Source organism: Pygocentrus nattereri, chromosome 2, assembly GCF_015220715.1.
Source record: "Pygocentrus nattereri isolate fPygNat1 chromosome 2, fPygNat1.pri, whole genome shotgun sequence".
In the NCBI taxonomy this organism is placed as follows: domain Eukaryota; kingdom Metazoa; phylum Chordata; class Actinopteri; order Characiformes; family Serrasalmidae; genus Pygocentrus; species Pygocentrus nattereri.
Window position 1 is genome coordinate 12,655,776 of NC_051212.1, and position 27,238 is coordinate 12,683,013.

General features: G+C 40.1%; 1 protein-coding gene across 2 annotated transcripts; it reads left to right on the top strand.

Annotated features, from left to right (window-relative positions):
- On the top strand, positions 1–27,229 carry LOC108436879 (tetratricopeptide repeat protein 39C-like). Of its 2 annotated transcripts, none has more exons than XR_005129740.1 (14): positions 1–437; positions 3,560–3,608; positions 7,551–7,679; positions 9,851–9,968; positions 12,324–12,855; positions 14,283–14,451; positions 16,279–16,372; positions 16,726–16,833; positions 17,582–17,691; positions 18,534–18,657; positions 19,184–19,281; positions 21,408–21,512; positions 23,533–24,186; positions 24,789–27,229. XR_005129740.1 is itself a non-coding variant. In XM_017713605.2 (14 exons), exons 1-14 carry the CDS (start codon positions 331–333, stop codon positions 24,876–24,878), a joined length of 1,872 nt encoding a protein of 623 aa, XP_017569094.1. In that variant the 5' UTR covers positions 1–330; the 3' UTR covers positions 24,879–27,229. The 2 variants fall into 2 exon arrangements, 1 of the variants encoding a protein (XP_017569094.1); XM_017713605.2 differs by having other exon boundaries at positions 24,148–24,186.
- Positions 27,230–27,238: the final 9 nt, after the last annotated feature.

The window sequence follows — 27,238 nt, forward strand, 5'->3', positions numbered from 1 at the left end:
GGTTACGCCCACAAAAACGGTCACACCAGCCAGCCGCCTTCAGACCGAGAGCCGGACACAGGGCTGCTGACCGCGAAGAGCGGGGCTGTGGGAGCGTGAGCGGGTCCAGTGACCGCTCGGGGGTCTGTGTTGAGCGCTTTCCCCCCGGCTGGCCCGTGTGTGGAGTCTTTCTTTCGTTTCGCGTGACACTAATAGCCAGTTAGCCTGCAGCGGTCGCGCTCGTGACTGCGTTTCCTGCTGATGGTGTGAGGTGCCGGGTTGTTTTCGGGCGCTGTTCAGTGCGGAGTGGGTCTGTTTATCTCTCTGTGCTGCCGTCCTGCTGTCTGAGCCATGGCCGAGGCCGAGCAGGTCGACGACGCCGAGCTGTCTCTCCGAGGAATAAACATGCTGCTCAACAACGGCTTCAAGGAGAGCGCCGAGCTTTTCCACAGATACAGGTGAGCGGGTGGGGTTGGGCTCTGGGTCCGAATGAGTGAACGCTCAGCTCGGTTCTGCACCGCAGGCCCTGTTTCATTAGTGTTATCTGTTATCTTTTCCTAGCTATTCAGCAGCGGTGGGGAGAGGAACTTAAAACTGCTCTATATAAGCTCTATATAAAACTAATCATGTTATCTCGCGTTAGCTAAATGGGGGGGGGGACGACCTCCAGTAGACCTAAAAGTAGCTGCCAGACCACCTTGATTTGGAGAAAACCCCTCCTAGAACTGCAGTGGAACTTTTTAAATACATCCACTAAAATGAATAGATACTCAAGGGGTCTCTCTGTTTGGCCCTTTGGCAGAACCCTTTAGAGAGGTTCCCCCAGGAACATTTTTTTTTAAAGGATGGTTCTCTGAGAACCCTAACAAACCTATAGCTGAAGGTATAGGTTTTATAAGGGTTCCTCTGGCTGCCACATTGGCAGAACCCTTTTTGAAAAGGACGATTCTCTGAGAACCTTAGCAGACCTATAGCTGAATGGCTGCTCAAGGGGTTCCTCTGATTGCTACATTGGCAGAACTATTTAGTGAGTCTCCAGGAACCCTTATGAAAAGAACGGTTATCAGAGGCTTGCCACATTGGTAGAAGAACCCTTTAGAGAGGTCCTAGGAAACCTTTTGAATAGAACGGTTCTCAGAGAAACTTCACTGTCCATCAGTTGAAGCATGGTGCTTGATGGAACCCAATAAGGTAGTTAAAGGTTCCTGCAAGCACTTCAAGGGTTCCTACAGCAACCCCATGGGAATGGGGAGGTTTTTTGTAGACACCCAAAATGCGCTTTTAAGTTCTCCAAGTGTTCTGTTGGATACTTGGTGCACCTTGAGTTTATATAGTGGAGATTTGTTAAGCTCCTCTTTTGGGATATTTTTATTTATTTATTTTTTTGTCTAAAATAAAAGGACAAAGCTCAAAAGAGAGAAGTGAGAGTGGTCCATCTGCTGATCCATCAGAACAGAATGAAGCTGAACAAAAAAAGGAAATAGGGACTCGATGTGAATGGAGCTGAGAATAAAAGAAGGTTTATCATAGATAAAGTCGAGGAGAAGTAACAGTAGGCCTGCTAGCTTCTGGAAATGCTCATAAAGGTACAAATCCATAAATGTGTTGACTTCAACTGAGTGAATGCAGCTGATTACTGCCAGTCTTGCAGCCAGTCATTGGAGTGTTGGGGCAGTTCTGTTAAAATAAGGTAGGTTGGTAGGCCAATGTTGCAAACTCTAATATATACCTGTACAGGTCGCTCTTGAATTCAGTCAGAGCGGCAGGCCCATAGTCATCACTAGAAAGTTAGAGTTTAGTCATCGTGGAATAAAACCAGCCTGTCTTGCTTTCAGACACAAATGACGGCACATGTAGCTTTACAGTCAGAGATGGGACCACAACAGTTGGCGGTGGTGTAACCTCAGACATCCTGCTGCCTGTGGGAGTTTTCATAAATCTCAGCCTCTAAAGTGCTCAAAACTGCACAAATTAGCGAAATATTTAGGAAAGAAAAGGGAGGTGTCGTTCGCTTCGGTCTGACTGAGAGTAGATAGTTGCTTGATCGTGGTGCAGCTATATTTAGTGGTGCTAAGTGTCCGTTCCCTCTGCTGGCAGCCCCAAGTCCCAGCATGAAGTGCTCTGCTTAGCGCAGTTAATGAGCTGTGTGACATTTAAATGCACAGCGCATGCTGGGACTCTCCAGCAGCTCTGTAGATCTGAGGAGCGTCATCTTCAAATGAGCTTTTCTAGGTGTAAGCAGCAAAAGCAGAGAGTACATCATGTTTGAGTGGGACTCTTTTGTATAAATTCACACTCTTTTTCCCTTTGATTCACATCTTTGTCCTAGTGGATGATATGGTAAGATTACAGCATCACGATAGGGCTGGGCAGGATGGCTATATGTAAGGTTATTGTGATAAATTAGGTCACAGTACAACACACTATGCTTTTCTGAATATACAGTGGATAGAATAGTACATGGAGACCTGTATGTGTCATGTGGGGCAGTCGTGGGCTGGAGGTTAGGGAACCAGCCTTGTGACCGGAAGGTCGCCGATTCGATCCCCAGAGCCGACAGCACATGACTGAGGTGTCCTTGAGCAAGACGCCTAACCCCCAACTGCTCCCCGGGCGCTGCGGATTGGGCTGCCCATCGCTCCGGGCAAGTGTGCTCACTGCCCCCTAATGTGTGTGTGTGCTCACTAGTGTGTATGTGGTGTTTCACTTCACGGATGGGTTAAATGCGGAGGTGGAATTCCCCCGTTGTGGGACTAATAAGGGTCACTTAATCTTAATTATAAAGGGAGCAAAAACAGTCCAGTTTAACTGGATTTAGTGCAAAACCATATGCTAAGGTCTGACTTGCTCGTTGTACTGTTTGAACGAGGTTCAGAGAAGCTCCAGTTCAGCCAGTTCATTTTATTGAGCAAGAATTACAGAGGAATTGAGCTGTTTAGTGATGAGGCAGTCATTTTTAAGCAGCTTGCGTCGTGAGTTAAAACCATGTTTGAGTTCATTTGAAGTGGGTACGCTTCTGAAAGAGGCTCTAGAGCAGTGAGAGTTGCTTATGAGAACGGTTTCTTATCACACTTGTGGGCCTCCCACAGCAGTACTTCCTTAAAATGTGCTCTCGGCAAGACACTTTTAATTTGTTTTTGTCTGCTTACGCAGCTGAAGAACATTTCAACGGCATACAGTTTATTGAATTTACTTCTCATGTTGTGCAGGGAGTGATCCACAGTCACAGTACATGGTTCATCACATCAGAACGCTGCTTAAGCAGCTTTGAGTTCATTCGCATTTCCCATTTTTAAGAGAAGGTTAAAGAGTCGATCTGTAAACACACTTTTGAGCCAAACCATTGGGCCTGTTTTATGTGAATAGATTTTAGCCTTGCGGGGGGGAAAGATGGATTGTTAAAGCATATTGTTGTTGATGTTAAGCTGGTTTGATTCATGTTAATGTACAGTAGACATTTAGACTGAATCATCATTTATTCATAGCACCCCTCTCGTTTGTGAAACTAGAAAGTGCTTGCTGACTAATATTGGTGTGTATCAGTCACCATTCTGCCCGCTGTTTGTTTTTTGTCTTCCAGGAATTACAGCCCTCTGATGAGTTTTGGTGCTAGCTTTGTCAGTTTTCTGGTAAGTAGTTTCTTATTGAGTAAACAAGTGAGTATAACGAGTATAAAGGAACTGTTTAAGAAAGCCCAAAAAATCTAGTCAAGACCTGTTCTAGAAGTCCTGATGTGACCCACAAAATACAGAAAGGTGTGTTTGCAGTGCAGTTTGACATGTTAATGATGGCATATTGTCATATTGCCCAACCTCGCTTTGGAAGAGAGTTCTGCTTTTGGATGCATTCAACTGCTGAACTCGACCTAGTGCAGAACACCCCATCAGTGGTGAATGTGCTCAAAACTAAGATTGAAGACAGATAATAAACCCGGTATAATTCCCCTAATACCTTAAAGCTTTGGTCACCAATCTTCCTCATTTATAGTTTCCAACTGCATCTAGCATTGCGTAACACTAATGCATCTGATTCAACCATTTAAAGACTCCTGAAGAAGCTTGTTAGTCCAGATGATGGTTAGACCTCGACTCTGCAGGTAGATCTGCAGGATTAGGGTGGGTGACCACCATCTTAAAGTGGTGAACTTAGCTATTAGCAGTTATAGTGTAACATTGAGGCACATGACCTTGTTGACATTATAAAAAACTCGTAAATGACTATTTGTACACCTTTCCAATATCTTGGATCAGTATCGTCAAGTGTGCTGCCCTGATTAATCAGCATTTAATTTTTTAATTTTTAAATTTAATTTAATTTATTCTCTTGTGTTTCTTACATTACATGCGGTACTATTCGAAAGTTTAAGACTACCTTTCGTTTATTTAAGCTTTTAGATTGGATAAAAAGTCCACGTCCATAAGAAAAAGGAAAGTTTAAGTAAGTGTGAAAACAGAATTTTCCGAAACGAGTTAAAAAATTATTAACAGATACAGGGAAAATGGGACTTCTAACAGCCGATCAAGACCTGGTAGACACCAAAACTGTCTACGTCAGATAAAAAAGTACTTACAGCTTTCGTCTTTGAGAGAGAGGAGAAAATCAAGCTGCTTCAGATCTGAAAACCTCCACAGGTGCGTCTGTCCATCCTTCCACTGTGAGAAGACGACTCAGTGCTATGGGTCTGAAAGGATGTGTCGCTGTCAAGAAGCTCTTACTGAGGAAAGGCAATAGACAAAAAAGAAGAAAATTTGTAAAATCAGCAACAGACTGACCACCCTGGAGTTCAGACCTCAACATCACTGGATTTTTTTTTTTTTGTATTATTTGGATCATGGGAAGCAGAAAGTCCAACCAAGTTCTAAGACTGAACTTTGGAGATGTGGAAAAATATGCCTGCAGATTTCTTTAAAAACTGAAAGCAAGTCTCCTGAAAAGAGTGGATGCTGTTATAAAGGTGTAAAAAGAGTGCACACACTAAATTGCTGAGGCTTCTGTGTAATTATGTTTTCTGTCTTTCCCTGACATTATGAAATTAATAACTTTTACTCATTGGCTGTTTTGACTGGAAATTAAATTAGGTTTTTGTTTAGTTTTGTTCAGTACTGTATAAGAATAATTCCAGGAAATTCCACACAGTGAGTTATATGGATTTTATCTTGAAGAAGGAAAAGTAGTACTGGTATCACACCTGTGAGCTGGAATCTGTATCGTGTGGGATTGGTACATTACAAAAGAATAATGCATATTAATATTAATATACAGTAGTGTGCTGAACAGGCTCGTTGAAGAATGTGAACCAAACCATTTTATGTACAGGATATTACAGAATGGAGCCAGATATCCAGTCGTACCCTCTTTTTAGTAGCACTACCCTTCTTCCTAATTGCTGCTTTTGAAAAAACTTGCTTAAAGGAGTTGGACGGATGTTACATCATCCAAACACTTGAAGCAGTGTTGAAATGTTTTCACAAAAATACCACGACTGCTTCTCGTGCTGTGAGAGATCACTCCATTTTCCCCATGCGCACAATGCATTTGTCAGCATTATCTTTTTTTCCACTCTGCAATTTTTTGTTCTGTTCCAGGCAGCACGGCTGAGTCAGATAATCAGTGCTCACAGAACTTTATGTGGATCTCGTGTGCTGGAGAGCTTGAATGGAGTAAAATTGTGTGCAGTCTATGAATTCCTAACAGGCTTGGAGTTGGAGATTTTACCTCTGAGAAATATTCCAATACAAATGTGGCGAAATGTGAGTGAATATAGGAGCTGGCAGTATGACAGTATATTGTGAATACTGTGGTCATTTGTTCTCAGCAAAGCGTATTGTTACACATCAGGGCTGTCCATAGTAATAACTGAGCAACTGCTGGTATCGCAGCAAATACAGATTTAGACAAGCTAAAGCATAGCAGCTCATTATAACATGATCTCTGTAAGGGTCACAGAGTCGCAGACGAGCGCAGATGAAAGACGAAAGTGATTTAATAAAGTTAAATCCCGAGTCGTCACAAAAGGGGCAAAACATGCACGTAATCCAAGTCCAGGCAAAGTTCAAAAAACACGAATCCAATAATACAGGCAAAGGTACACAAAGGGCGATGCAGAAGTCAGAAGTCAAACACGAATCACAAAGTCGAAAAACCATATATACCATCAAACAAAGAACGCTCAGTAAGTCTCCAAGAACAGTACTTCACAACAGACAAACTAAAAGCCCGGGCTTAAGTACTCTATGCTATGACTCACCTGATGAGCAAGACAGGTGAACCCAGTCAGTAATCGGGAGACTGAGATCTCTGATAGGAGCGTTGTGTGGTCTCCTGTGAGGGCTCTGTCACGTGATCCCCCAGAGTATTCTGGGAGATTGAGTCCACTTCCTCCAAAGGAGGTCCTGAATGTGTGACAATCTCATTTTTTCCAAGTCATTTGTTATTTTTTTTAATTTAAAATAGTTAATTTTTGCAAAAACAGTTATATGCATAGTCTGGTCAAATGACATGTTTTGTAGAATTTCTAAGTGAATGTAAGTGAGCACACTGACATACCATGAACCTCAAACGCTGTTGTTTCCTCCTTTAAATGTAAATCCCACTTTTGTGAAAGAGGGCAGTAGAACAGGCCAATTCCAAAATCCAGTTTTGACTCATTAGTATTTATGCCACAAAATTTACATACACCAGCTCACGTTCCTGCCTGGCAGGTATTTTGAAGAATGAAACCAGGACAACAGACCAACAGCAATGAAAATGGTGGACTATGTGCAGAAATGTACCGTTCCAGGCTGTGAAGGCAATGTCGGCGCATTTCATGCTCTTACAAAGAAACCGAGCTGTCAACAGGCATGGTTGATATTCATCTTTAAACAAGGCTGAATTTGGCTTCCTATCTGCTGACTGCTTAATCAAATGCTCCTTTCCTCCTTAAATGCTGCAGCTTGTACAAGCACCAGAATGTTCACTTCAGGCGGTTTCTCAACACCTGGACAATATCGAGCAGCTTCGGCCAGCGTTTGACACTGAAGGGAGGGGCAGTTCTAACTTTATTAGAATCACAACCCTAACAGCAGCATGTATCTAACCGTGCTGTGTGGTTTTGTGCACTGTTTCACGCTTAAAGCCAGATCAACTTAATTTAAAAGTTTTATATTGAGTTAACAACTGTTATTTACTTTGTGTTAGCTAGTATAGGTAATGTTAGCTATAAGCAAGCTTAAAATAAATAGCATAGCTAACTAAGTAGTATGACAACCTCATTTATTTACAGAGGTTCGTTTTTTTTTTCCCTGCATGTCTATTTTGACATGTTGCTTCTGTGTGAGCCATGGCAGTACTTTGCTGTAAACCAGCCAATCACAGCAGAGCTCATCAAATCATTCGTGAGCCAATGAAAAAAGGGAAGCAGTTGTTTCATTCTAGGGCTGTAAATGGGCTTGTAAAATCGCATCTGGGCATTTTTTGCCCCAACCAAAATCACATGCCTTCTATGTATTAGAAATTAATTTAAAATACCAACTATAAGCCTTCCAAGTGACTTTGTGTGTGTATGTGTTTTTTTTGTCCCAAACACACAGAACGCCATGATGACGTTTGAAGAAGAGAAGATGCAGGTGGCGTATGAGGACCTCCGGGCCACTGAGAGGCTGTGTGAATGTGACAGCACTGGTGTCATCGAGACCATCAAAAACAAGATCAGAAAGAGTGTGAGCCTTCCAGGACTTTTTATTTGTGTTCCTGTTTGCTGTATGTTTCAGTCCAGCAGCCCAGATAAGCTCCGCATTACACAGTACAAGTCTTCAGTTCTTGATTAAGATGAATCACTTTCCTAATAGCAGCAAGTGATGATTAATTTGGCAGATCAGGACCTGAAAACATTGAGTTATCCAACCTTTGTTTGGATAAAGGTTTTTTGTTTACTTGGCTGTAGTGAACAGCCAAATAAGGATATTTTGTCTAATATCTTTGCACTCTAAAAATTGCAACAGACAATTCACTTTTTTGGGTAAGCAAATAAAACCTGAGTATTTGCAGTAACCACTTCTTAGCTTCCAGCTGAGAGCATACATGGACTAGAGCCAGCATGAAGTTCATGCATTTGTAGTGATATCATTCATGTTTATTCAGTAGTTATTTATACCAGGTTATGCAACTGAAACAACTAAAATCCACATTAAAAAAAAGAAACAGCCCATTTACAAAAACATTCACAAGCACTGCCAAAAAAGGTTCTCTTTTGTTTACAGTTATAGTTTCTTATCCACTCTGGACTGTGCAATTTTAAAGCATATGTTAACCTTGTTTAGTGGCACCGAGTTGAAGAGTTTAGACTCCACAAGCCTTAATGTAGGTTTGTAATAGCAAAATAATCACTGTTTAATCTAGAGGGGATTTATAACATGGACGGCTTTGCTTTCTTACTAAGCGCTTGATATCATTAAAAGAAAACGCCATGCTGGAATAAACTGATATTTTACACGTCTGTAATACACAAACAGTGTTTATTTATGGAATTGCTGATTTTACCTGGCACAGAGCAGCGTTCATCCTCAGCTGTTAATCCCGCTGTGCTAAAGTTCCTCTTGCTACTGCTGCTACTGCAGAAATGTTTAACATTAGGTTGCGACTGATGCTCTATTAAACTTCATTCAGAAGCATGCTCACTCACCCTTTAAAGTCTGAATCTGTTCCAAATGCAGCCAGTCATATGCTGCATATGCTGCAAGGTTGAGCGCCCCTGGTCAGATGATACTGTGTGTTTTGTTGATTTTTCTAAAAATAAGTTAACACATCCTCTACAGAGAACACACCTCTGCAAACTTTAACGCACAATTACTGTTGTTTTTGCTAAAGTTTTAAACTAATGTTTAAATAAAAACTTATTTTCACAAATTTGATGAGGGCTGCCAAATATTTACATACAGGCACATTAGACATTTTCATTCATAGTTAACAAATCCAAGCTTGAATCAAGCCTGATGTTGTACGTTAGAAATTGGCCCAAACCTGGCCCAAAACCCAATATTTTGATGCCCCCATTATACTTTGATACCAGACCTTTGATCTGGTTCTAAAATGTGATTGGCTGAGCCATAGTCAAAGATGATCTCACAAAAATAAGACCCTTATTAGTCCCACAACGGGGAAATTTCACCTCCGCATTTAACCCATCCGTGAAGTGAAACACCACATACACTCTAGTGAGCACACACACGCTAGGGGGCAGTGAGCACACTTGCCCAGAGCGGTGGGCAGCCCAATCCGCAGCGCCCGGGGAGCAGTTGGGGGTTAGGTGCCTTGCTCTAGGACACCTCAGTCATGTGCTGTCGGCTCTGGGGATCGAACAGGCGACCTTCCGGTCACGAGGCTGGTTCCCTAACCTCCAGCCCACGACTGCCCCCAAATACTTGATATATGCACACAAACGACTGCAGACATGAACTGAGCCATCGGAATTATATACAAATGCATTAAAAACCACAATTCTGTTAATGGAATCATCTTTGACCATTATTTTGCTTGGTGACTGTAGCCTATTGTTGGCCCACTCCACTGCTTGGAGGAAGAACTGAAATTCTACAATAAGAAGTTATTAAAGAATATAAAATGATAAAAATACTTGTTGAACATGGTGTCTTTTCATTTTGTGTTGCAGTAGGTCATGTTGTGTTGCTGTAGGTCTTGTGTTTTAGTGATTTCATGGGGTTTGACTGCTTTAAAATGCTTAGTTATCTCATTTAGCTAAAGACCTTAAGCCAAAAGTCAAGACTATCCAGTAAAATCCCCTTTACCTCATCTCCTGTTTGCTGGCAGTCTCGAGTTGTGGTTTAGGTGTTTTTTTTTGTGAGCCCTCATATTTCTCTGTGTTCATATCTAGCAGGTGGATGGTCACAGATCAGAGGTGGCCATGATGGAGCGACTGCAGAGGCTGATCATAGTGGCAGACTGCCAAGTCTACCTGGCTGTTCTTTCCTTCGTCAGACAGGAGCTCTCAGGTTGGTTGTTGTTGATGACAGGAAGTGGCTGCATCTGACAAGCAACATCCCACATGCAGTGACGCCTAAGCACACATTCCAGTTTACATTTTCGGTCCAGTTTTTCAACATACCGTCTCGACCCATATGTCTGGTTTGATAGTCTCATGCTGTGTTTGCCAGTGAGACCTTTGATGTTGTCTTTACATTTTTAAATGTGAATCAACAATAGATTTCATCTACTGCTGTTATATATATATATATATATATATATATATATATATATATATATATATATATATATATATTTTTTTTTTTTTTTTTTATCTCGTCTTTTTTTTTTCTTTTTTTTTTTTTTAACCATGTTTTCTTTTTTTAAATAATATCAGTCTAGATTTGCGGCCTGACTTTCTGTAAGAACATTCTGCAACAGGCAAGGCAGAACTTTTTTTTCTAAACCGTAGTCATGATTGTTAAATAGGAAAAGCCTTGTCAGTCTTTCGCTAAACATAGACCTAAATGGAAAAAGACGTGTAGGCTGATAATAGTCTATAATAGTAATAATAAGGACGATGATAATAATAGGCTACAATAACAGCAGGCTAGACTTTAGCCTTTCAACGATGGTGTCATCGGTCACCATTAATATCCATCTATTGCAGTAGACAATCAAGTTGGACGATTTAAATGTCCGAAAACACACCGTCCTCGTTTTCTAGAACTACAGTGTAGATAATTTAATTCGGCCCATTATCGTGCTTGTTAAACTGATAAAGCTGTGCGGCAGCCTTCCACACACAGAATGCTTTCCATCACGAAACATGAACAGCTCCTCTAAATATATTTTACTTAGTAATCTGACCAGTTATTAAAACAAGACAATACACAGCTACAGTTACAGTAGCCCTTAGGCTGCTACACAGGGTTAAGCTTTAGCTGTTGTATTATGGAAATACGGACGTCGAACAGTTGGTAGTTGAAGTTGACAGACCTGTTCATATACAACACGGCTTTATCATTCAACGTCATCTCCCCGCACCCAGGCAGGAACGCCACCCTTGTTCTGATAACGCTGTCGCCGTGTCATCTGCATATGCATTGTTCTTGTATACAGCAGTTCTGCTGTGAGACACTTCTTGTTTTGCTCAACACCAACTCATGACTGCAGGATTATTTTTCATATAAATAAAAATAACAGAGGAATCTCATTGACGCTGTCTAAAGTGATGCTTTGGCCAGAGATCAGGTAGCCCCTTTACTCCACATGTAGGCAGTCAGCCAAGACACGTTTTGCGCCTGAAGTTTGCTTCTTTAGTTTTGAACTGGACTTATGAGGCTAATGTAGCTTAAGTAATGGGAGCTTATCGCTATTGTTGGAAGAAAACCTTGTATCTCCGAAATGGTAACTCTACAGGAGAAGGAAAAACATACTTTAGTTTTAGTGTAAGTCAGTGGAACCAGACTTTTTTCCACCTCATTCTGAGCTGTTTATTGGGTCCATTCTTCATGAAATTTACATGCAGTGTAAAGAGCAACAGGCATTTTCAAACTGTCAAAACTGTAAAAAAATGCAAAAATGGAGCTGCAAGGTTTTCTTCCAACAGCAGCGATATAACTCAGAAATTAGCGTGAAACTGTATGCATAAATCGTCATGCTCATCTCAAATCATCTGTTTTAAGTAGACTTGCTTAAGCGGTTTCTGACACTGTATGAGACTGTTATCCATAAAAAAGGACTGAAGCACATGGTGTAACAAAATAGTGGAAGCAGCCATCTGGAAACCTGAGTTTTCTTAGTACTTTTGTCCATTTTTATAAATAAGAGCATGCAGTGCAAGTATATGGGGATTTAGGGACACAAATTACACCAGTCTATATGTATTAGAGCTATTCATTTGTATTTAAGGAGACTGGATTTAAAAGATTATTTAATTTAGAATAGTTAACCAACCAAAAATATCCACTCTGTGCTGAGAAACTGAATAAAACAGACAGAGAAACATGGCGAATATGAGAATTTGTATTATTTGTCTGTCTTAAAAATGTATTGAAATGCATTGAATTTGGCTGTAAAAACTGCAGCAGGTTTATTACACAATACTGATTGTTAGCGGCAAGCTTCCATTACTTGTTAGCTGCATTAGGCTTGTAGCTCCGGTGCAAAACTAAAGAAGCGTAAATTTGTGGTAAGGTGGTATAAATTAGAATGTAATGTAAATTTAGATTTTTGGCTGAACAATTGCATTAAGATTGTCGTCTAGCTTCCAAGTTCAAATGGCAGAAAAACAACCAAAATGATTCTTTATAGAATCTGGTCATTATTCTTTCATATCCCCTTATAACAGTTTAATACCATTTGTCATTCTCTTTGTGCAGCATATATTAAGGCTGGTTGGATTCTTCGCAAAGCCTGGAAGATGTACAATAAATGCTACAATGACATCAGTCAGCTACAGGAAGCCTGCCAGAGGAGGTCCTCTGCACCTCAAGGGGTGCTGTCCTCCGATCAGGCCAAACCCAGTCAGAGTCCTCCACTACTGCCTGAACCCCAGGAGGAACACTCTACTGATCTGCCCAAAGACAACCAGAAATCTGCTCTACCTCCTGTAACAAAGGCTGCACAATCTAATAAACATCCTGACCACCAGGAGGCACACACCTCCAGTAAACCCAAACACAGCCAGAAGGCACCCCTGCGGTACGAGGCCGGCTTGACAGCAGAGTCTCTGAGCCGACTGAAGGGTTCGGTCAGCTTCGGATACGGCCTCTTCCACCTCTGCATCTCCATGGTGCCTCCTCACCTGCTCAAGATCATTAACCTGCTGGGCTTCCCTGGCGACCGGCAGCAGGGGCTAACGTCCCTCACGTATGCGAGCGAAAGTAAGGACATGAAGGCCCCTCTTGCTACGTGAGTAGGTGTAAAGATGAAGCTTCCCAAAGAACCACTTTCAAGTGGTTTTTGTAAAGGCTTTTAATGCAGGATGATTTAGGTGGGCATCGGTTCTGTAAATAAGCTTAAATTTCACATATTTGATGTAGAATTACAGTATTTATGTCCCACAGGAGTTGAAAGGAAAGCCAGAATTGTCCACAGTGGTGGTGGCCTCAGAAACTATATCACACAGAAAACTGTTATATTGTTATGAATGCGTTGCCTTATGGCTGTGACGTTGCTTTTTCTGTGGTTTTGAGGTGAAGTTTTGGCCTAAACTACATATTTTTAAACTAATTCATAATGGAGACGTAGGGGAGGCAAGTCCGGCCAAAAAGAAATGAATATTTAAATAATAAAATGAAATAGCTACATTTGCAGTTTCATTTTTCACACAAGCATGAGTAACTTGACAGAGATAAAAATGAATTTAAAACCGCTATTTGTCACTTCGTTTTAGTCGTTATTCTGGCTTTACATGGCCAAATCTAAAAAGAAAATCCAGGCTTCATTTTGGCTTTGGCTTCTATTCATGAAATGCAGAATATGTGTCAAAACTAAAATCAAAATGCAGTGTTTATGTTCTAATTCCTTTTTTTATAGCGATCGACTGCATGTCTGACAAAATGAAAATGTAAAATGGATAAATCAACAGCAAAGTGACGGTTTGTGATTCAGTTTTTGGCGTAGACGTGATTCAAGTGTCAGAAGGAAAGGCTAATGCAAATGAATAAACAACTTAAACGAAAAAAACACCGTCATGTCTCAGATTTGGTGAAACTGAACATCAGACCAAATGCCGTCAGACCAGCCGACCTCGGAAAAAACAGTGAAAATATACTGGCATTTACATTGAGATACACAATAGTTTTGTACGTTATACGAACCAGTATATGCATGACCAGGCTTGCATTTGTTCAAAGCCAAAAGCTTGTATTTTCTTTTCTCGATTAGCTTTTTCATTTTAGATTTGGCCATGTAATACCAGAATCACGACTAAAATGAAATGACACATACTTTTTAAAAATTTATTTTTATTTTTATTTTAAGTTATTCTTGCTTATGTGAAAAATTAAACCGCAAGTGTAGGTATTTCATTTCATTTTCAATTTTGGCAGGATATTTGTGCAGATGGTTGGAAAAAGAAACTAAATGAAAAACTAAAAGAAAATTCTGAAATTATCCTGAGTATATTCAATAAATCTAATATTTCTCCTGTTGAGATTGTTGTAAACTTAAGACTATCTACCTTATTTCTTCTTATTTCAAATTTAGAGGCCGACAGAGAAGAGTTTGGAATATTTGACATTTCATCTTTTTGTGTGACTTGAGTTTGTCCTGTTTAGTCATATCATTTGTTGCAAGGGGTGGAGTTTCGAGTTGCTTTTGCATCTGTGTTTCAGACTTGCCCTCTTGTGGTACCACACGGTAGTACAGCCCTTCTTTGCACTGGACGGCTCAGAGACGGAGGCGGGGCTTCTGGCTGCCAAAGCCATTCTTCAGAAGAAAGAAGCGGAATACCCAGACTCCTCCCTCTTCATATTCTTCAAAGGCAGAGTGCTGCGGCTGGAGGTGAGGTCAATTTCACTTCAAAGTGGGCTGATAACGGCAAGTTCCTCCAAATTCATGCGTTCATGCACATTGTTCTGTGTGTCACACTGATCACAGACCTTTGTGACTCAGATGAGCATCTGTAAAAACCATTGAAAATCTAAGTCCAGGTCATTTTGTGAATACAGGCTGTTGTGTGTCCACTTCTGTAAAGGTTTTGAATGTTTGAATGATCTTTCTAGCATTACTGCGTATAATTTTATGTTATTTGAATGATTTGTGCCTGAAGTCAGGCTTAAAACTCGCTGTTATCTGAGCATTTGCGTAAAGAATCAAGGAGATTTAGTGCTGCTTCCTTGTAAAGCGATGCCAACTTGTTATCTAATCAAAAACAGTTCCTCAAAGAGGAACAACAAAGAGGCCGGAAGGAAGAAAGGAAGTGGGGAAAAAAGAGCACACTAGAGCCAACTTGGGAAACAGAGCAGTCAAACAAGCTTTGTTAGAGAGGATGGTGACTTAATGTGGGGGGAAAAAGCTTAAAAAGCAAAGTACAACATTTATTAGGTTAGAGCAGTGTGGGAGACTACAAGAGAGAGGGAATCTCATTCTGGTACTTACTTAGTCAAACATAAGTGAACCATTATAAACATCTAAAACTAAATCCTTACTTTTTCTCTTTTATACTTTAAGAAGGAGCTTTGAAGAATGTAAGGAAAAAGATTGATTACGAGATTAACTGGAAAGAAAATATTTCATTTTCACAGTGGAAAAAAAGTTTATTTGCAAGATGTCCTGAACACATTTGACTGTTAGTGGACACTGCAGGAACCACTAAGACTGCGTGGCCAAAAAAAAAAAAAAAGCATGAATTGGAAATTGTAGCTCATTTTCCTTCAGGGACCTATTTTTGAGTAAAACACAGTATCAGGGAGGATTTTTGAGCTAGCTGAGTGTTTTCTTGCACTGATAGATGAGGATGGAATTCTAAATTAATGTTTAATATTAAAAAGTCACCACACTTCATGCAAAGACTACAGAAAACTGGACTGTTGTGTTTTGAATTATTTGACATGAATAATTGTGCATAATATGACATGAAGTCACAAGGCAAAAGGGACAATTTTGATTACCCATTGATCTGTGTGAATATCTTTATTTGAATATGAACAATAATTGCCTAATGGTATAAAAAGTTTTATAAAAATGAAAGACTTTCTTTTGTCCTTCTGTCAGGAGGCAGAGTAACCTGATAATTCTACATACTAGTGTTTCAGCTGCTTGCCTCCCATAGACCCTTTCTGCGGGCCCTCTAGTGCCTGTTCTGCCAGCAGAATGGAAATTGAATATTTTTGATTAATATACTCAAATAAAATAGTTTCCTGTAGCTGTTATCAGATTAACTTGTACACACTGTTGTCTCTCTATTTGTGAAATGTTCTGACACTGCGTTGAGCTGCTAGTGAGCAATGATGGGCGAAAGGGGAAGACTTTGCTGTGAAAACAATGCACAGCGCTCCACAAAGACGACCGTGCTGAGAAAAACGGACGGGACAACTGCAGCTTTCTTCAGAACAAGAAAGTGTTTACAAAAAATCAGTTCACTTCCAGTTCTGTAAAACATCTACATTGGCATCAACATTATTGAAGAAAAAGTCCACAGTTTTGTGGGACGTCCAGAACAGGCGGAAAGATGTGGCGTACCTGTTTTCTTTTTGCAGGTCTTCTGCTCTGTGCCTTGGTGCCCATGTCATCATGTTAGCCTTGTGGTCACTTCTGCGTCTTCGTTGTCTGATCAGTTTTTCTGTATTTTTTTTTTTCTTGTCCTGTGTACCTGTGTGATGACATCAGTGCCAAATCAGCAGTGCCTTAACGTCCTTCAACAGTGCTTTGGAACTGGCTACAGGCCAGAGGGAGATCCAGCATATTTGTCTCTATGAGATTGGTAGGTTGCCCTTTACCATTGCTGCTTGTAGACCCTGTGATTTTGCAGCTGTGAAGTGGATTACTTAAAGAGGTTACTTCTCTCAGATTCACTGGACTGAACACAGGGAGTGATATTAATTCAGGTAGCAGCTCTAGTGAGTGTTTCTGTGTTTAGATGTAATGTAGTACATGTGATACCCTAATTACACTAATATTTATTTGTTTTATATAATTGTTTTATAATGTTTTATTTATTTATTAAATTTTTTTCGGAATGATTGGATTATCACTTGAACCTATGAAGGTTTGTTAGTAAAATGTAAGAAAGAGCCTCTTTGAAGTGAAGATTGTGATGGTGCTGATGTTTGTCAGGTTGGTGCAGTATGATCGAGTTGAGCTTTACCGATGCATTCAAAGCGTTTGATCGTCTGAGGACGGAGTCCCGTTGGTCCCAGTGTTACTACGCCTACCTCACTGGAGGTAAAAATATGACATTGTCTGAAATGCATCACTATTTATTTATTGTTCAGTGTTAGTATTACTATATAGATGTGGAACTGTTTATTGAATAGTGGCAAAAACTAGAGTTTCACAATATCCCTTTTTCTTTTTCTTGTCAAGTGAAATTATCTCGAATGTAGTCAATAAGTCTAATATTTCTCCTGTTGAGATTGTTAAGCTTAGTTTAAGATTATCTGCCCTTGTCTAGACATTTTTACATTTCTAAGTAATTTTATTAAGTAAAATTCTCACTCTCTTGACAGATAAGTTAGCTTGTTTTAAGAAATGTGCTTAAAACCAGCAAGAGTATCTGCCAGTATAATTTTGCTTAATAAAATTGCTTAAAATAAATTAAGTTTCTAAAAATAAGCTTGATAATCTTAAGTGCACTATCATCTCTAAAGGGGAATTTTTAAGGGAGATTTAAGATCGTTTCACTTGACAAGATGCCATTTTTTAAAGTGTTTACAATACAGATCTTATTGCTCAAGCTGAGTGTCTAACAGTAAGCTATCACACTCAAACTACTCAGACATTGTATTGCTCCATAGGACCTACATGTTTCAGTTAAATGTTATACAGTTTTTTGTTTTTAGGCCTCGTTCTCAGCTATACTTTCTTATTACAATGAAGTCTCTTAGAAGAATTCGGCTACACGCAGCACACTGTAGGATTGGCACTAATGTCTTGAACTAACTGGCCATGTTTCCTCATCTTTGTGGTTCAGTGTGTCAGGGAGCAGCGGGTGATCTGGACAGAGCATGCTCTGTGCTTAAAGATGCTGCTCGCCTCTTCAGGAGGAAGCACAACCAGATTGAGCAGTTTTCCATGAGGAAGGTAAGACCTAATAACAACTGAGAAACAATCGCAGCAAACACTGTGTGTACATGAATTAAGGATATTTCACAAAGGACACTTTAAGTAACCAGTTACCGTATCCATCTGTAAATTTGAAAATCCATCTTGAATCAGCGGAGACAACTTTAAAATGGCATGTGCAGCACTGTTAAACTGCTTTTAACGTCCAAACTGGAACACATGTGATGCTTGTAACTGAGAATAAAAATCAGGCAACTGTACTCAGGAACATTTACAGAGAAAAATGACAATAACCAAATTTACATTCTTTCCAGTGTGATTTATTTATTTATTCAGGAAGGTGAAAATGCAGCAGTATTTTGGTTGCATCCTGTTCAGTTTTTTGAGAACCTTCACAGGTGACATAAACCCACTCCACCAGTCACTGCTTTTACTTTCCAAAATGGAAACTAGCCTGCGCAGAGACACCCTTTGGTTTTTGTGAAGAGAAGAGTATATCTTTTCACTTGAAGACATTCTTCCATTTATTTATTTTTTTCCACAGCACAAACAACATGGCAAAATCACATTGTGTGCAGTGCACATAGTTTCGGCAACAATTGTGACTATAATATATCATTATTTTCTTAAAACAGTGTGGTTTTCCTGTTTGCCTTGTTTAAAGATATATCTTTCAGTTTTGTTTTAATTTGTCTTTACTTAGTTATAGGACAAGTAATCCGAAAGGCATCAGATTATGCTGCTTTAATGTAGTAATCCTTTGGATTAGGTTCCAGATTACATATTTCAACAAGTTATCAATAATCTGTACTGAAATACATTTTGAAGTAACCCTCTTAACCCTGTGTATGTGTTAACAGGCGGAGGATTTAAGAAAGCTCCCGCCTACAAGAGAGCGGTGCACTATGGCAGCCATCGAGGTGCTCTACCTTTGGAAAGCTCTGCCCAACAGCTCTACATCCAAACTGCAGCTCATGATTGAAGGTAAAATATCATAGTCATGTGTTTTTTTTTTTTGTTTTTTTTTTAATCTTGGATCATAAACATGCTGCTAGAAATCTGCCAAGCATTATTTAGGTCCAGCCCTAATTTAACACATGTGGCTGTAACATCCAAATGCTTCTGAAGATCTTGAGTAGCTGGTTTTTAGGTGGGCATCCATGGTTTGAGTGCGTTTAGGGTTAGTTAAAATGCTCAGAATGCATACACAATTAGATTGTGAATAACCTGACCTGATCTAAACAGCCGTAAACCACTTTTTACACTCCGAATGCTGAAAATATTAACCAGGTTGGTAATCGTTTTGGTGCTCTTGTGCTGCATTTAATTATAGCCTCCGCTAAGAACTATAGATAGAAGAGGAAACTCTGCTTCTCTTTAAATGCTGCTTTGCTGCTATTTTAACAACCTTAAGTTAAAAATATACGCAGAAACTGTGTGAAGAAATGGTTAAATGGGTTTCGTGAGATATAGACAAACTGTATTTCATCAATGTTTTTCTATGTGTCAGTTTTACAGCAGATGGAGGACTCTTCGTGTTCTGGTCTGAATTACCTCCTGCTGGGCGCCGTGCACAAATGCCTGGGCAACAGCCCAAACGCAGTGCAGGTAAACAGCATTGTTGCTGTACAGCATTCATACACAGTAATGTGTGATAATAAACATGACATTAATACAAACCAAATTCCAAAAAAAGTTGGGCCAGCAAATCAAAACAGAAAGCAATGATTTGCAAATCCTTTTCGACGTGTATTCAGTTGACACCAGTACAAAAACACAAAACGTAACGTTTCAACTAATTACGCTTTATCGTTTATATGTCACTGCTGTCGGAAGAAGACCTCTCAGGTCCATTGTTGTTTGTTTTCCAGTTTTACACATAATTTGAAAGTGCCTGTTGTTCTTTACTTTGCGTGTAAATTTCGTGATGAGTGGACCACAAGAAACAGTGGTTGGTGTAGTGTAGTGGGTAACCCATCTACCTTCTATGCCGAGACTGGGGTTCAATCCCCCACCTGGGTAAGCACACTACACTACACCAATAGTGTACACCTTGGGCAAGACTCCTAACACCACCTTCGCCTACCTGTGTAAAAATGCTTAAATTGTAAGCCGCTGTGGATAAGAGCGTCTGCCAAATGCCATAAATGTACATGTAAACGGTCCAAAATACTTAGAAATAATCCTGGTTCCATTGACTTCCATTAAAAGTAAAGCATGCCTGCAGCATGTTCCAAGAAAATTAAGACAGGAGCGTGTTTTACATGCCTTTTCCTTCTAACACCGTTCAGTTTGGGAATAAGAACTGTTGTTATAGTTGTAAAAAGTAGAATGTTTCACCATTCTTGCTTGACATAACACTTCAGCTGCTCAACAGTTGGGGTCCCCAGTGTTGGATATTGCGCTGTAAGTCAGCAGCGTTTCTGGATATTGTTAATATATGGCCCCTGCTTTGGCTCAATTTGCATCTGTAGATGCAATGATAATTTTGTTTACTGACAAGGGTATTGCCTAGCCCATGTGGTTATATTCATTACAGAAGCATGTTGGTTTTTAATGCAGTGCCTGCTGAGGGATCGAAGGTCAGCTCTTTTACACACACAGATTTCTCTGGATTCCCTGAAACTTTTAGTAAAGTTAGGGACTGTAGGTGATAGAAATCCTTTTATACTGCTTTTTAGTATTTTGTTCAGATACATGAAAGCAGTGAAGAACAGAGCTTTTTTCCTCCACGGTCCTCAATGGTCTTTTCCTCACACTCACAAAACTTAAAAAGGGAAGGATTGCGATAAGTTGAAGCAGTCATGTTACAACATGAACCAACCATGTAACCTCACTCACAGTGCAGGGAGTGGATAGTTTCCAAACGTGCAGAGAACCCGATTTCAGAAGGACCAAAAACTGGTTCTCGGGTCCTCCCCGGGCTCGAAAACTGCGTTCACACTTGACTAAATGTATTAAACACACAGAGCAAGAGGATTTGGGTCTGGGAAAACAAAGTTCTCGTGTGAAAATGCCCTTAAACTACTGGATTATTCACTTGCACAGTTTTTTTCTTTTTCTTTTCTTCGCAAAGTGGTGACCAAGCCTTTCATGAATGCTCCCTTTATACCCAAACATGGTAGCATCACATGTTTACCTATGGAAAGTACCAAAAAGGTGGTTTTGTTCATTCCACAAGCTTCTTAGTCTTCCAGTACCCCATCTCAACTTTTTTGAAATGTGCTGCAGGCATCAAATCTGGAGTTATATTTACTAAAATCAGCAACCGATAAGAGAAAATCTTAAATATCTTCGTCTTTGTGCTGTTTTCAAATAAACACCTGTTAGATAATATTAAAAACACTGCTTTCTGTCTTTATTTGCTGGAGGGGATATGTGTTGGGTGGGATGTTTTGGGGATGACTGTGATCCAATCTTGAAACAAATCTATCCTGAAATAACACTTCACATTCACATTGTGTGGTGATGTGATGTTAGCTGTGTATTTCTTCTATGGATAAGTAGAGCGTTACATTAGTTTCAGCATGATGGTCTACTTCTAGATGAGTAAGTGAAGTGCTTCAGTTTAAAATAGCTCATTTTACACTTTTCCAAATAGCTGTTAAAAGCACTTATTGAACTGTTTGTCTATATCAGTGGAACTATCTAAACGTAAAGTGGCCTTCTACCAAGTTGTATTAGATGAGCATGCATGCATACAGTACTAATATAATTGTGTTTGAACTCTGCAGTGCTTTCAGGTGGCTTTGAGAGATGAGCAGGGGCGTCTAAATAACTCTTATGTGCAGCCTTATTCTCTGTATGAGCTGGGATGCATATTTCTGGAAAGCCCGGAGGTAAGTTTATGTGCAAGCAACTGTGTTTTGACAGTATACAAATGCTAATGCATTGTTTTAGTTTTATTAATACTATTGCTCTCATAAAGCTATTATTAACAATAATTGCCTTGTCTTTTTTTGTTTTTATTAACTATTCTTTAACCATGTCTTCAAAATCATTTAACCTTTTGCTCAAGTTTTGCAAGGGAAGGCGCTCCATGTGTGGAGGGCTGCAGCATGTTTATAGAGCACAATTAAAATATCAAAAAAAGTGGATGTGGACTACATGTTAAAAGAAAATGCTCTCGAAGATTGTGAGATAAATATCATCATCATCATCATCATCATCATCATCATCATCATCATCATCATCGTTAACCGCTTAGTCCAGATAGGGTCATAGTAGCAGTTGGGAGAGCAGAGAATCCTAGATGACCCTGTCCCCCACAACTTCCTCCATCTCATTCCCAGGGACCCCAAGCTGCTCCCAGCCCACCCCGGGATCTTGTCCTGGTAGGCCGTGCCTGGTACACCCCCACAGGGAGGCGTCCAGGGGGCATCCAGATCAGATGCCTAAACCACCTCAGCTGGCTCCTCTCAATGCGGAGGAGTAGCAGCTCTACTCCGAGCTCCTCCTGGATGGCCGAGCTCCTCACCCTACCAAATAGTGTAGCGTGCCACCCTGCGAAGAAAGCTCATTTCCGCCGCTTGTATTCGTGATCTCATTCTTTCAGTCATTACCCACAGCTCATGACAATAGGTGAGGGTCGGTTGTAGACCGACCGGTAAACGAGAGCTTTGCCTTATGGCTCAGCTCTCTCTTCACCACTACAGTCCGCTACAGTGACCACATTAACGTGCCAGCCTGCGGCCGATCTCACGATCCCTCTTCCTGTCACTTGTGAACAAGACCCCAAGATAGTTAAACTCCTCCACCTGGGGCAAGTTCTTTCCTCTTACCTGGAGTGGGCATGCCATCTTTTTTACGGGCTAAGACCATGGACTCAGACTTGGAGGTGCTGATCTGTATACCAACTGCTTCACACTCAGCTGCAAACTGCTCCAGCAAGCACTGGAGGCATCCATGTGATTCAGCAAAAAGAATAACATCATCTGCAAGTAGCAGAGACGCCACCCTCTGGCCTCCACACATAATGCCCTCCTGACCCGGGCTACGCCTTGACACTCATAGGGCAAAACCCCGGCCGAGTCCAACGCTAACACTGAAAGAGTCTGACTTAATGCAGAGCATATGAACACAGCTCCCACTCCTCCCACAAGATATCTCGGGGAATACGGTCGTAAGCTTTCTCTAAGTCCACAAAACACAGGTAGACTAGGTTGCCAAACTCCCATGCCCCCTCAACAATCTGTGAGAGGGTGAAAAGCTGGTCCGTTGTTCCACGGCCGGGACAGAATCCGCAATGTTCCTCCTCAATCTGAGGTTCAACTATCGGTCGAAGTCTCTTCAGCACCAGAGATAAATATGATTTCTTTAATGCATTTTAAACCTGCAGACAGTGTGTTTTCTAACGTTTAAATCATCCAAGGTGATTGGCAGTTGCGATTCATGGACTCAGTGATTCGTGATACTATTATTAATTGGCTCAAGCTCAACTACATCAAATTCTGAACCCGTCCTTGCCACTGAGTATGCAGCAGTGATGGCAAAACAACTGAACAAAAACTGTATTTGATCTGAAATAAACAGAATACAATTTAGTGAAAAAGATGGGCTGTGAAATGCTTCACAGACAGATGGGAACCAAAACACATTCAAGTTAAACTGGCACATATTTAAAAAAAGTGAGCTGAACCTGATATTGTATCAGTTAATGGCTCCATCTGTAACAGAAAAGGTTACCACTGTTTTGGCAGAAGGATTAGTCCATATTAAAGCACCTTTGATACAATGTTGGGCTTCTTTACTTTGTTTTTATTTGTTTTACCGAACTGTTTTATAAACTCAATAGACAACTTAAGGGCTTGTGTTATTGCAGATATCATAGCTTTGATGACCTACTGTATTCACTTTCAGCTCTCCCATTTGTGTTGTTACTTAACCTACTGGTGGGCCCAAAGTTAAGTACATCCTTCAGTACCATTTTAGAATAAGTTTACCCTTATAAAGCATTTAAGCATGATTTAATATTAGTTTTTAATGGTTATGAGTTAGGCCATAAACACTTTAAATACCATTAATAAGCAGTTATAACACGTTAATAAATGTGATAGAGAATACAAGATCAGTAAACGTCAGGTTTAACATTATAAATGAATATGGGTTAACCATAAAGCAAACAGGTTACTGTTGTCCTTTTTATGTTTTAACTGCTCATTAATGATTTTAAGGTCTGTAGGGCCTAATTAATAATCATTAATAAACTCATTTTCAACCATTCATGAACACTTTATAAGGGTAATCTTGTTTTAAGTGGTACCCACACTATAATGTAAGAATAGCTTAGACAGTTTGAATTGAAATCCCTGTAGTTCCTGAATAATAAGCCTTAGTATGTAGTCAGCCTGAGACTTTAAGTGGTTATGGATATATTTTTTTAATGTTTATGAGTCTGTGTATGATGTATACTGTGCACCAGAACTGATTTAGCTACTGAGCAGTGCTGTTTTTTTTGTTTCTTCTTCTTTTTAGTCTACAGCCAAAGGAAGAGCTCTTCTACTTCAAGCAAAGGTTGAGTGTCAGGTTGTTTGTTGTGTCCCTGCTGAATGCAATCCTTTGTTCAGTATGTGTTACCCCCCCCCCCCCACCCCACCCCACCCCATACCACCCCACCCCATACCACCCCACCCCATACCAATCATGTACAAACTTTTGAAAGCTTGGGGTCACTTCACCTGCCTAAATAGTGATTTGACAGTTTTCTTGTCCATTTTTTAAAAGCACATACTGAAACTCTTTTGACTCAAAGATGGTTTAATCATCTAAAAGATTTGATTGATGATGAGTGCTGACATGACAATAAGGGGATAACAATGGAAAGGCAGGGGGCTTTAGTAGTGTTTCAGTATTTTATTGTAATGTTCATTTTACATTTGCTGGTTTCTCATATATAGTGTAAAGTATGTTGAAAAAACTCTTAATATACTAAACTTTAATAGCTTTGGTCCATTTGATCCCTCTGGTTATTTAAAACAAAACTGAAAAGAAGTGGTTACAAAGTTTCAGTATGACAGTGATGGGGAGGTCAGGTCTGACTGTGTTTAAACACATGGATTTAGTTTGTGTTGTTACTTTACAAAGTGAGAACATCTGTGTGCTGTCTTGTTCTGCAGGAGGACTTTTCTGCGTATGACTTTGAGAACAGGCTACACGTGCGAATCCACACAGCATTAGCCTCACTGAAAGAGGAAGCATCCCAATAACTAGACTTTTCAAGACTCCATTCCTCTCCCCTTCCAGAAGCAAGAGCAATATGTTCTTGTGTAATAAAAGATTGACCGTTTGAGCGGCTCTCGTCTTGAACAAGGGGAAAGAAACAGAACGTCGAACATCTGTAAATGACTGAAGACCCGTGGGACAGCGTTGGCTGCACTGCACTGGAAGAACTAATATTGAACATGACGCAGCGGTGTCCAAAAAATGAAACGAACATCCCCTTTAAACAGCGACAGAGGCGATGGATGGAACTGCCACCATAGAATGAAATGAGGAGTCAATAAAAACTTTAATGAGATTCATCCAGTCAAGACAGCTTCTCACCAAATGCCCTTTAACCCTTAGAAGTTGCGGTTATCGCTGGCGATAACAAGAGCATATTATAATTTGATATGAATTATTTCTGACTCGTAGCTCTTTGAAACAAAAGAAGACATTTTTGTCAAAAGTGCAGTTTCCAGGCTACTTTTGTGTTTATAAGATTTCATTGTAGTATTGTAGTACAATGGACATGTAATTACTTATAAGGCTAACTACATGATTAATTATGTACATACATTTTAATAGTACAGGAAAACAACTTTAACTTGACTTCTAAGGGTTAAAGCTGTCTGACTTTTCTGGACCCACACACAGCCCTTCAGTCCCTCCTCATGAAAAATACAGTAAGACACCCTTAGTTCTAATCAACGGAACCATTTGCGTTCTCTCCTCCATTGTGAACTTTGCATTTAATGGAGTCATAAGTCACCTGTTGGACGTATTTTTCCACTCTGGACATCCACCTTGAATGTGGTCAGGTTTAATGGCAGCTCTGCCCTTTTTCTAGTCTTTGTATAAATACCAGAGAGTAAGTAGCTCTCCTCTAAAGGAGCCTCTGTTACACTGGTGATGATTTTACACAAAAGCAAAGTATGGCATTAATCGTCAAGAATGAATATGGTTTAGTTGTTTGGACTGTATTGTATTAGTCTAGATGCACAGTTAGACACTTACAGTGTAGACGATGACGAAGTTGAAAGCAGTTCAGTAATAATTTTGTCTTTCACAAATGAACTATTTTACTTTAGATGGATACAATAACAGCATTTTTAAATGATTGTATCTTTAGTATCTTAAGTTCCTGCAGAATTTGAGAAGGATAGTGCAGGTGCATCCAAGCTGTTCTCAATTCTAATAGTTCGAGAACTGAATTGTCTGCTGCTGTTCTGGGTTACGGCCATCTAACTGGCTTAGATGTCTAAAAATTGTCATGTGATTGTTGACATTACTGTCCAACAGGAATACGTTACTCACTTGCCGCACTGGCGTCCTCTAAGAACAGCAGACTGAAAGCAGACCGCATGTTCACCCTCAGTTTTCCTTATTGATAGCTGAAGACATGCGCTGAAAAAACTAAAAAGTTTGAGAAAACTCAAAATGCAACATCGTGCATTAAGATTTTTTGATTTTTGTTTTCTCAACGGCTTCCGTTAGGCTGGCCGTAAAATAGGAATTGTTCGGAAAAAAAAGCAGAGCCTATATTATAGCATTTGCCAGACACTGGCTTCCAGTCTTAGAGAGGTAAGCTATCGTAGCACTAGGAGTCTTGGTCACAGATGCTTATTAGTACAGCATGGTGTGCTTATCTGGGAGAGGTATGAAACCCCAGTGTGCTGGGTGGAGTGTAGCGGTATTACCTGCTGTGTTACACAAACTGCAGTCAGTGTTTGGAATAGTGTAGTGGATAACACTGCTACCCTCCACCTAGCAGACTGATGCGTGATTCTTGGCCTGAGACAGAACCAAGGGTCCCTGAATAAGACTCTTAATGCATGTTAGCTACCTCTGTAACATGGTTAGACTGTAAGTCTGATGATGGACGATGGTGTCTTCCAACAGATGTTAATGTAATGTTTCCCCTTTTTAAAAATATATGTTATTTACAGTCTAATGCTGAATGAACATACTGAAGTTAAACAGAATAACCTTAGTAAGAGTGAAGACCACGCAATCTGCTGATGAGAAAATCTTCTGTCTGGGCCGTGGTTAAAATGACTTGAAATTCATTGCCAAAATACTGAATTACAGTGTTTTACAGATAATCAGATAAGTTGATTAACATGGAGGGTGTGGCTTTAAGACACTAGCTACAGCACTGTCAGTGGATGCAGTTTGCTTAAAGATGTTTCTGATTTTCTGATTTAATGAATGAGGCTCAACAGTAGGTGTTGAATGTAATTTATGTTGTAGATCTAACTCTTGACCTCAACTTTTGAAATGTAAACAGTTGAACACTGTGTGGCCTCTGTTCTTGACCCATCAGTAAAGATCTTTTAGAATGGAGAACTTATTATAACCCTGTCAA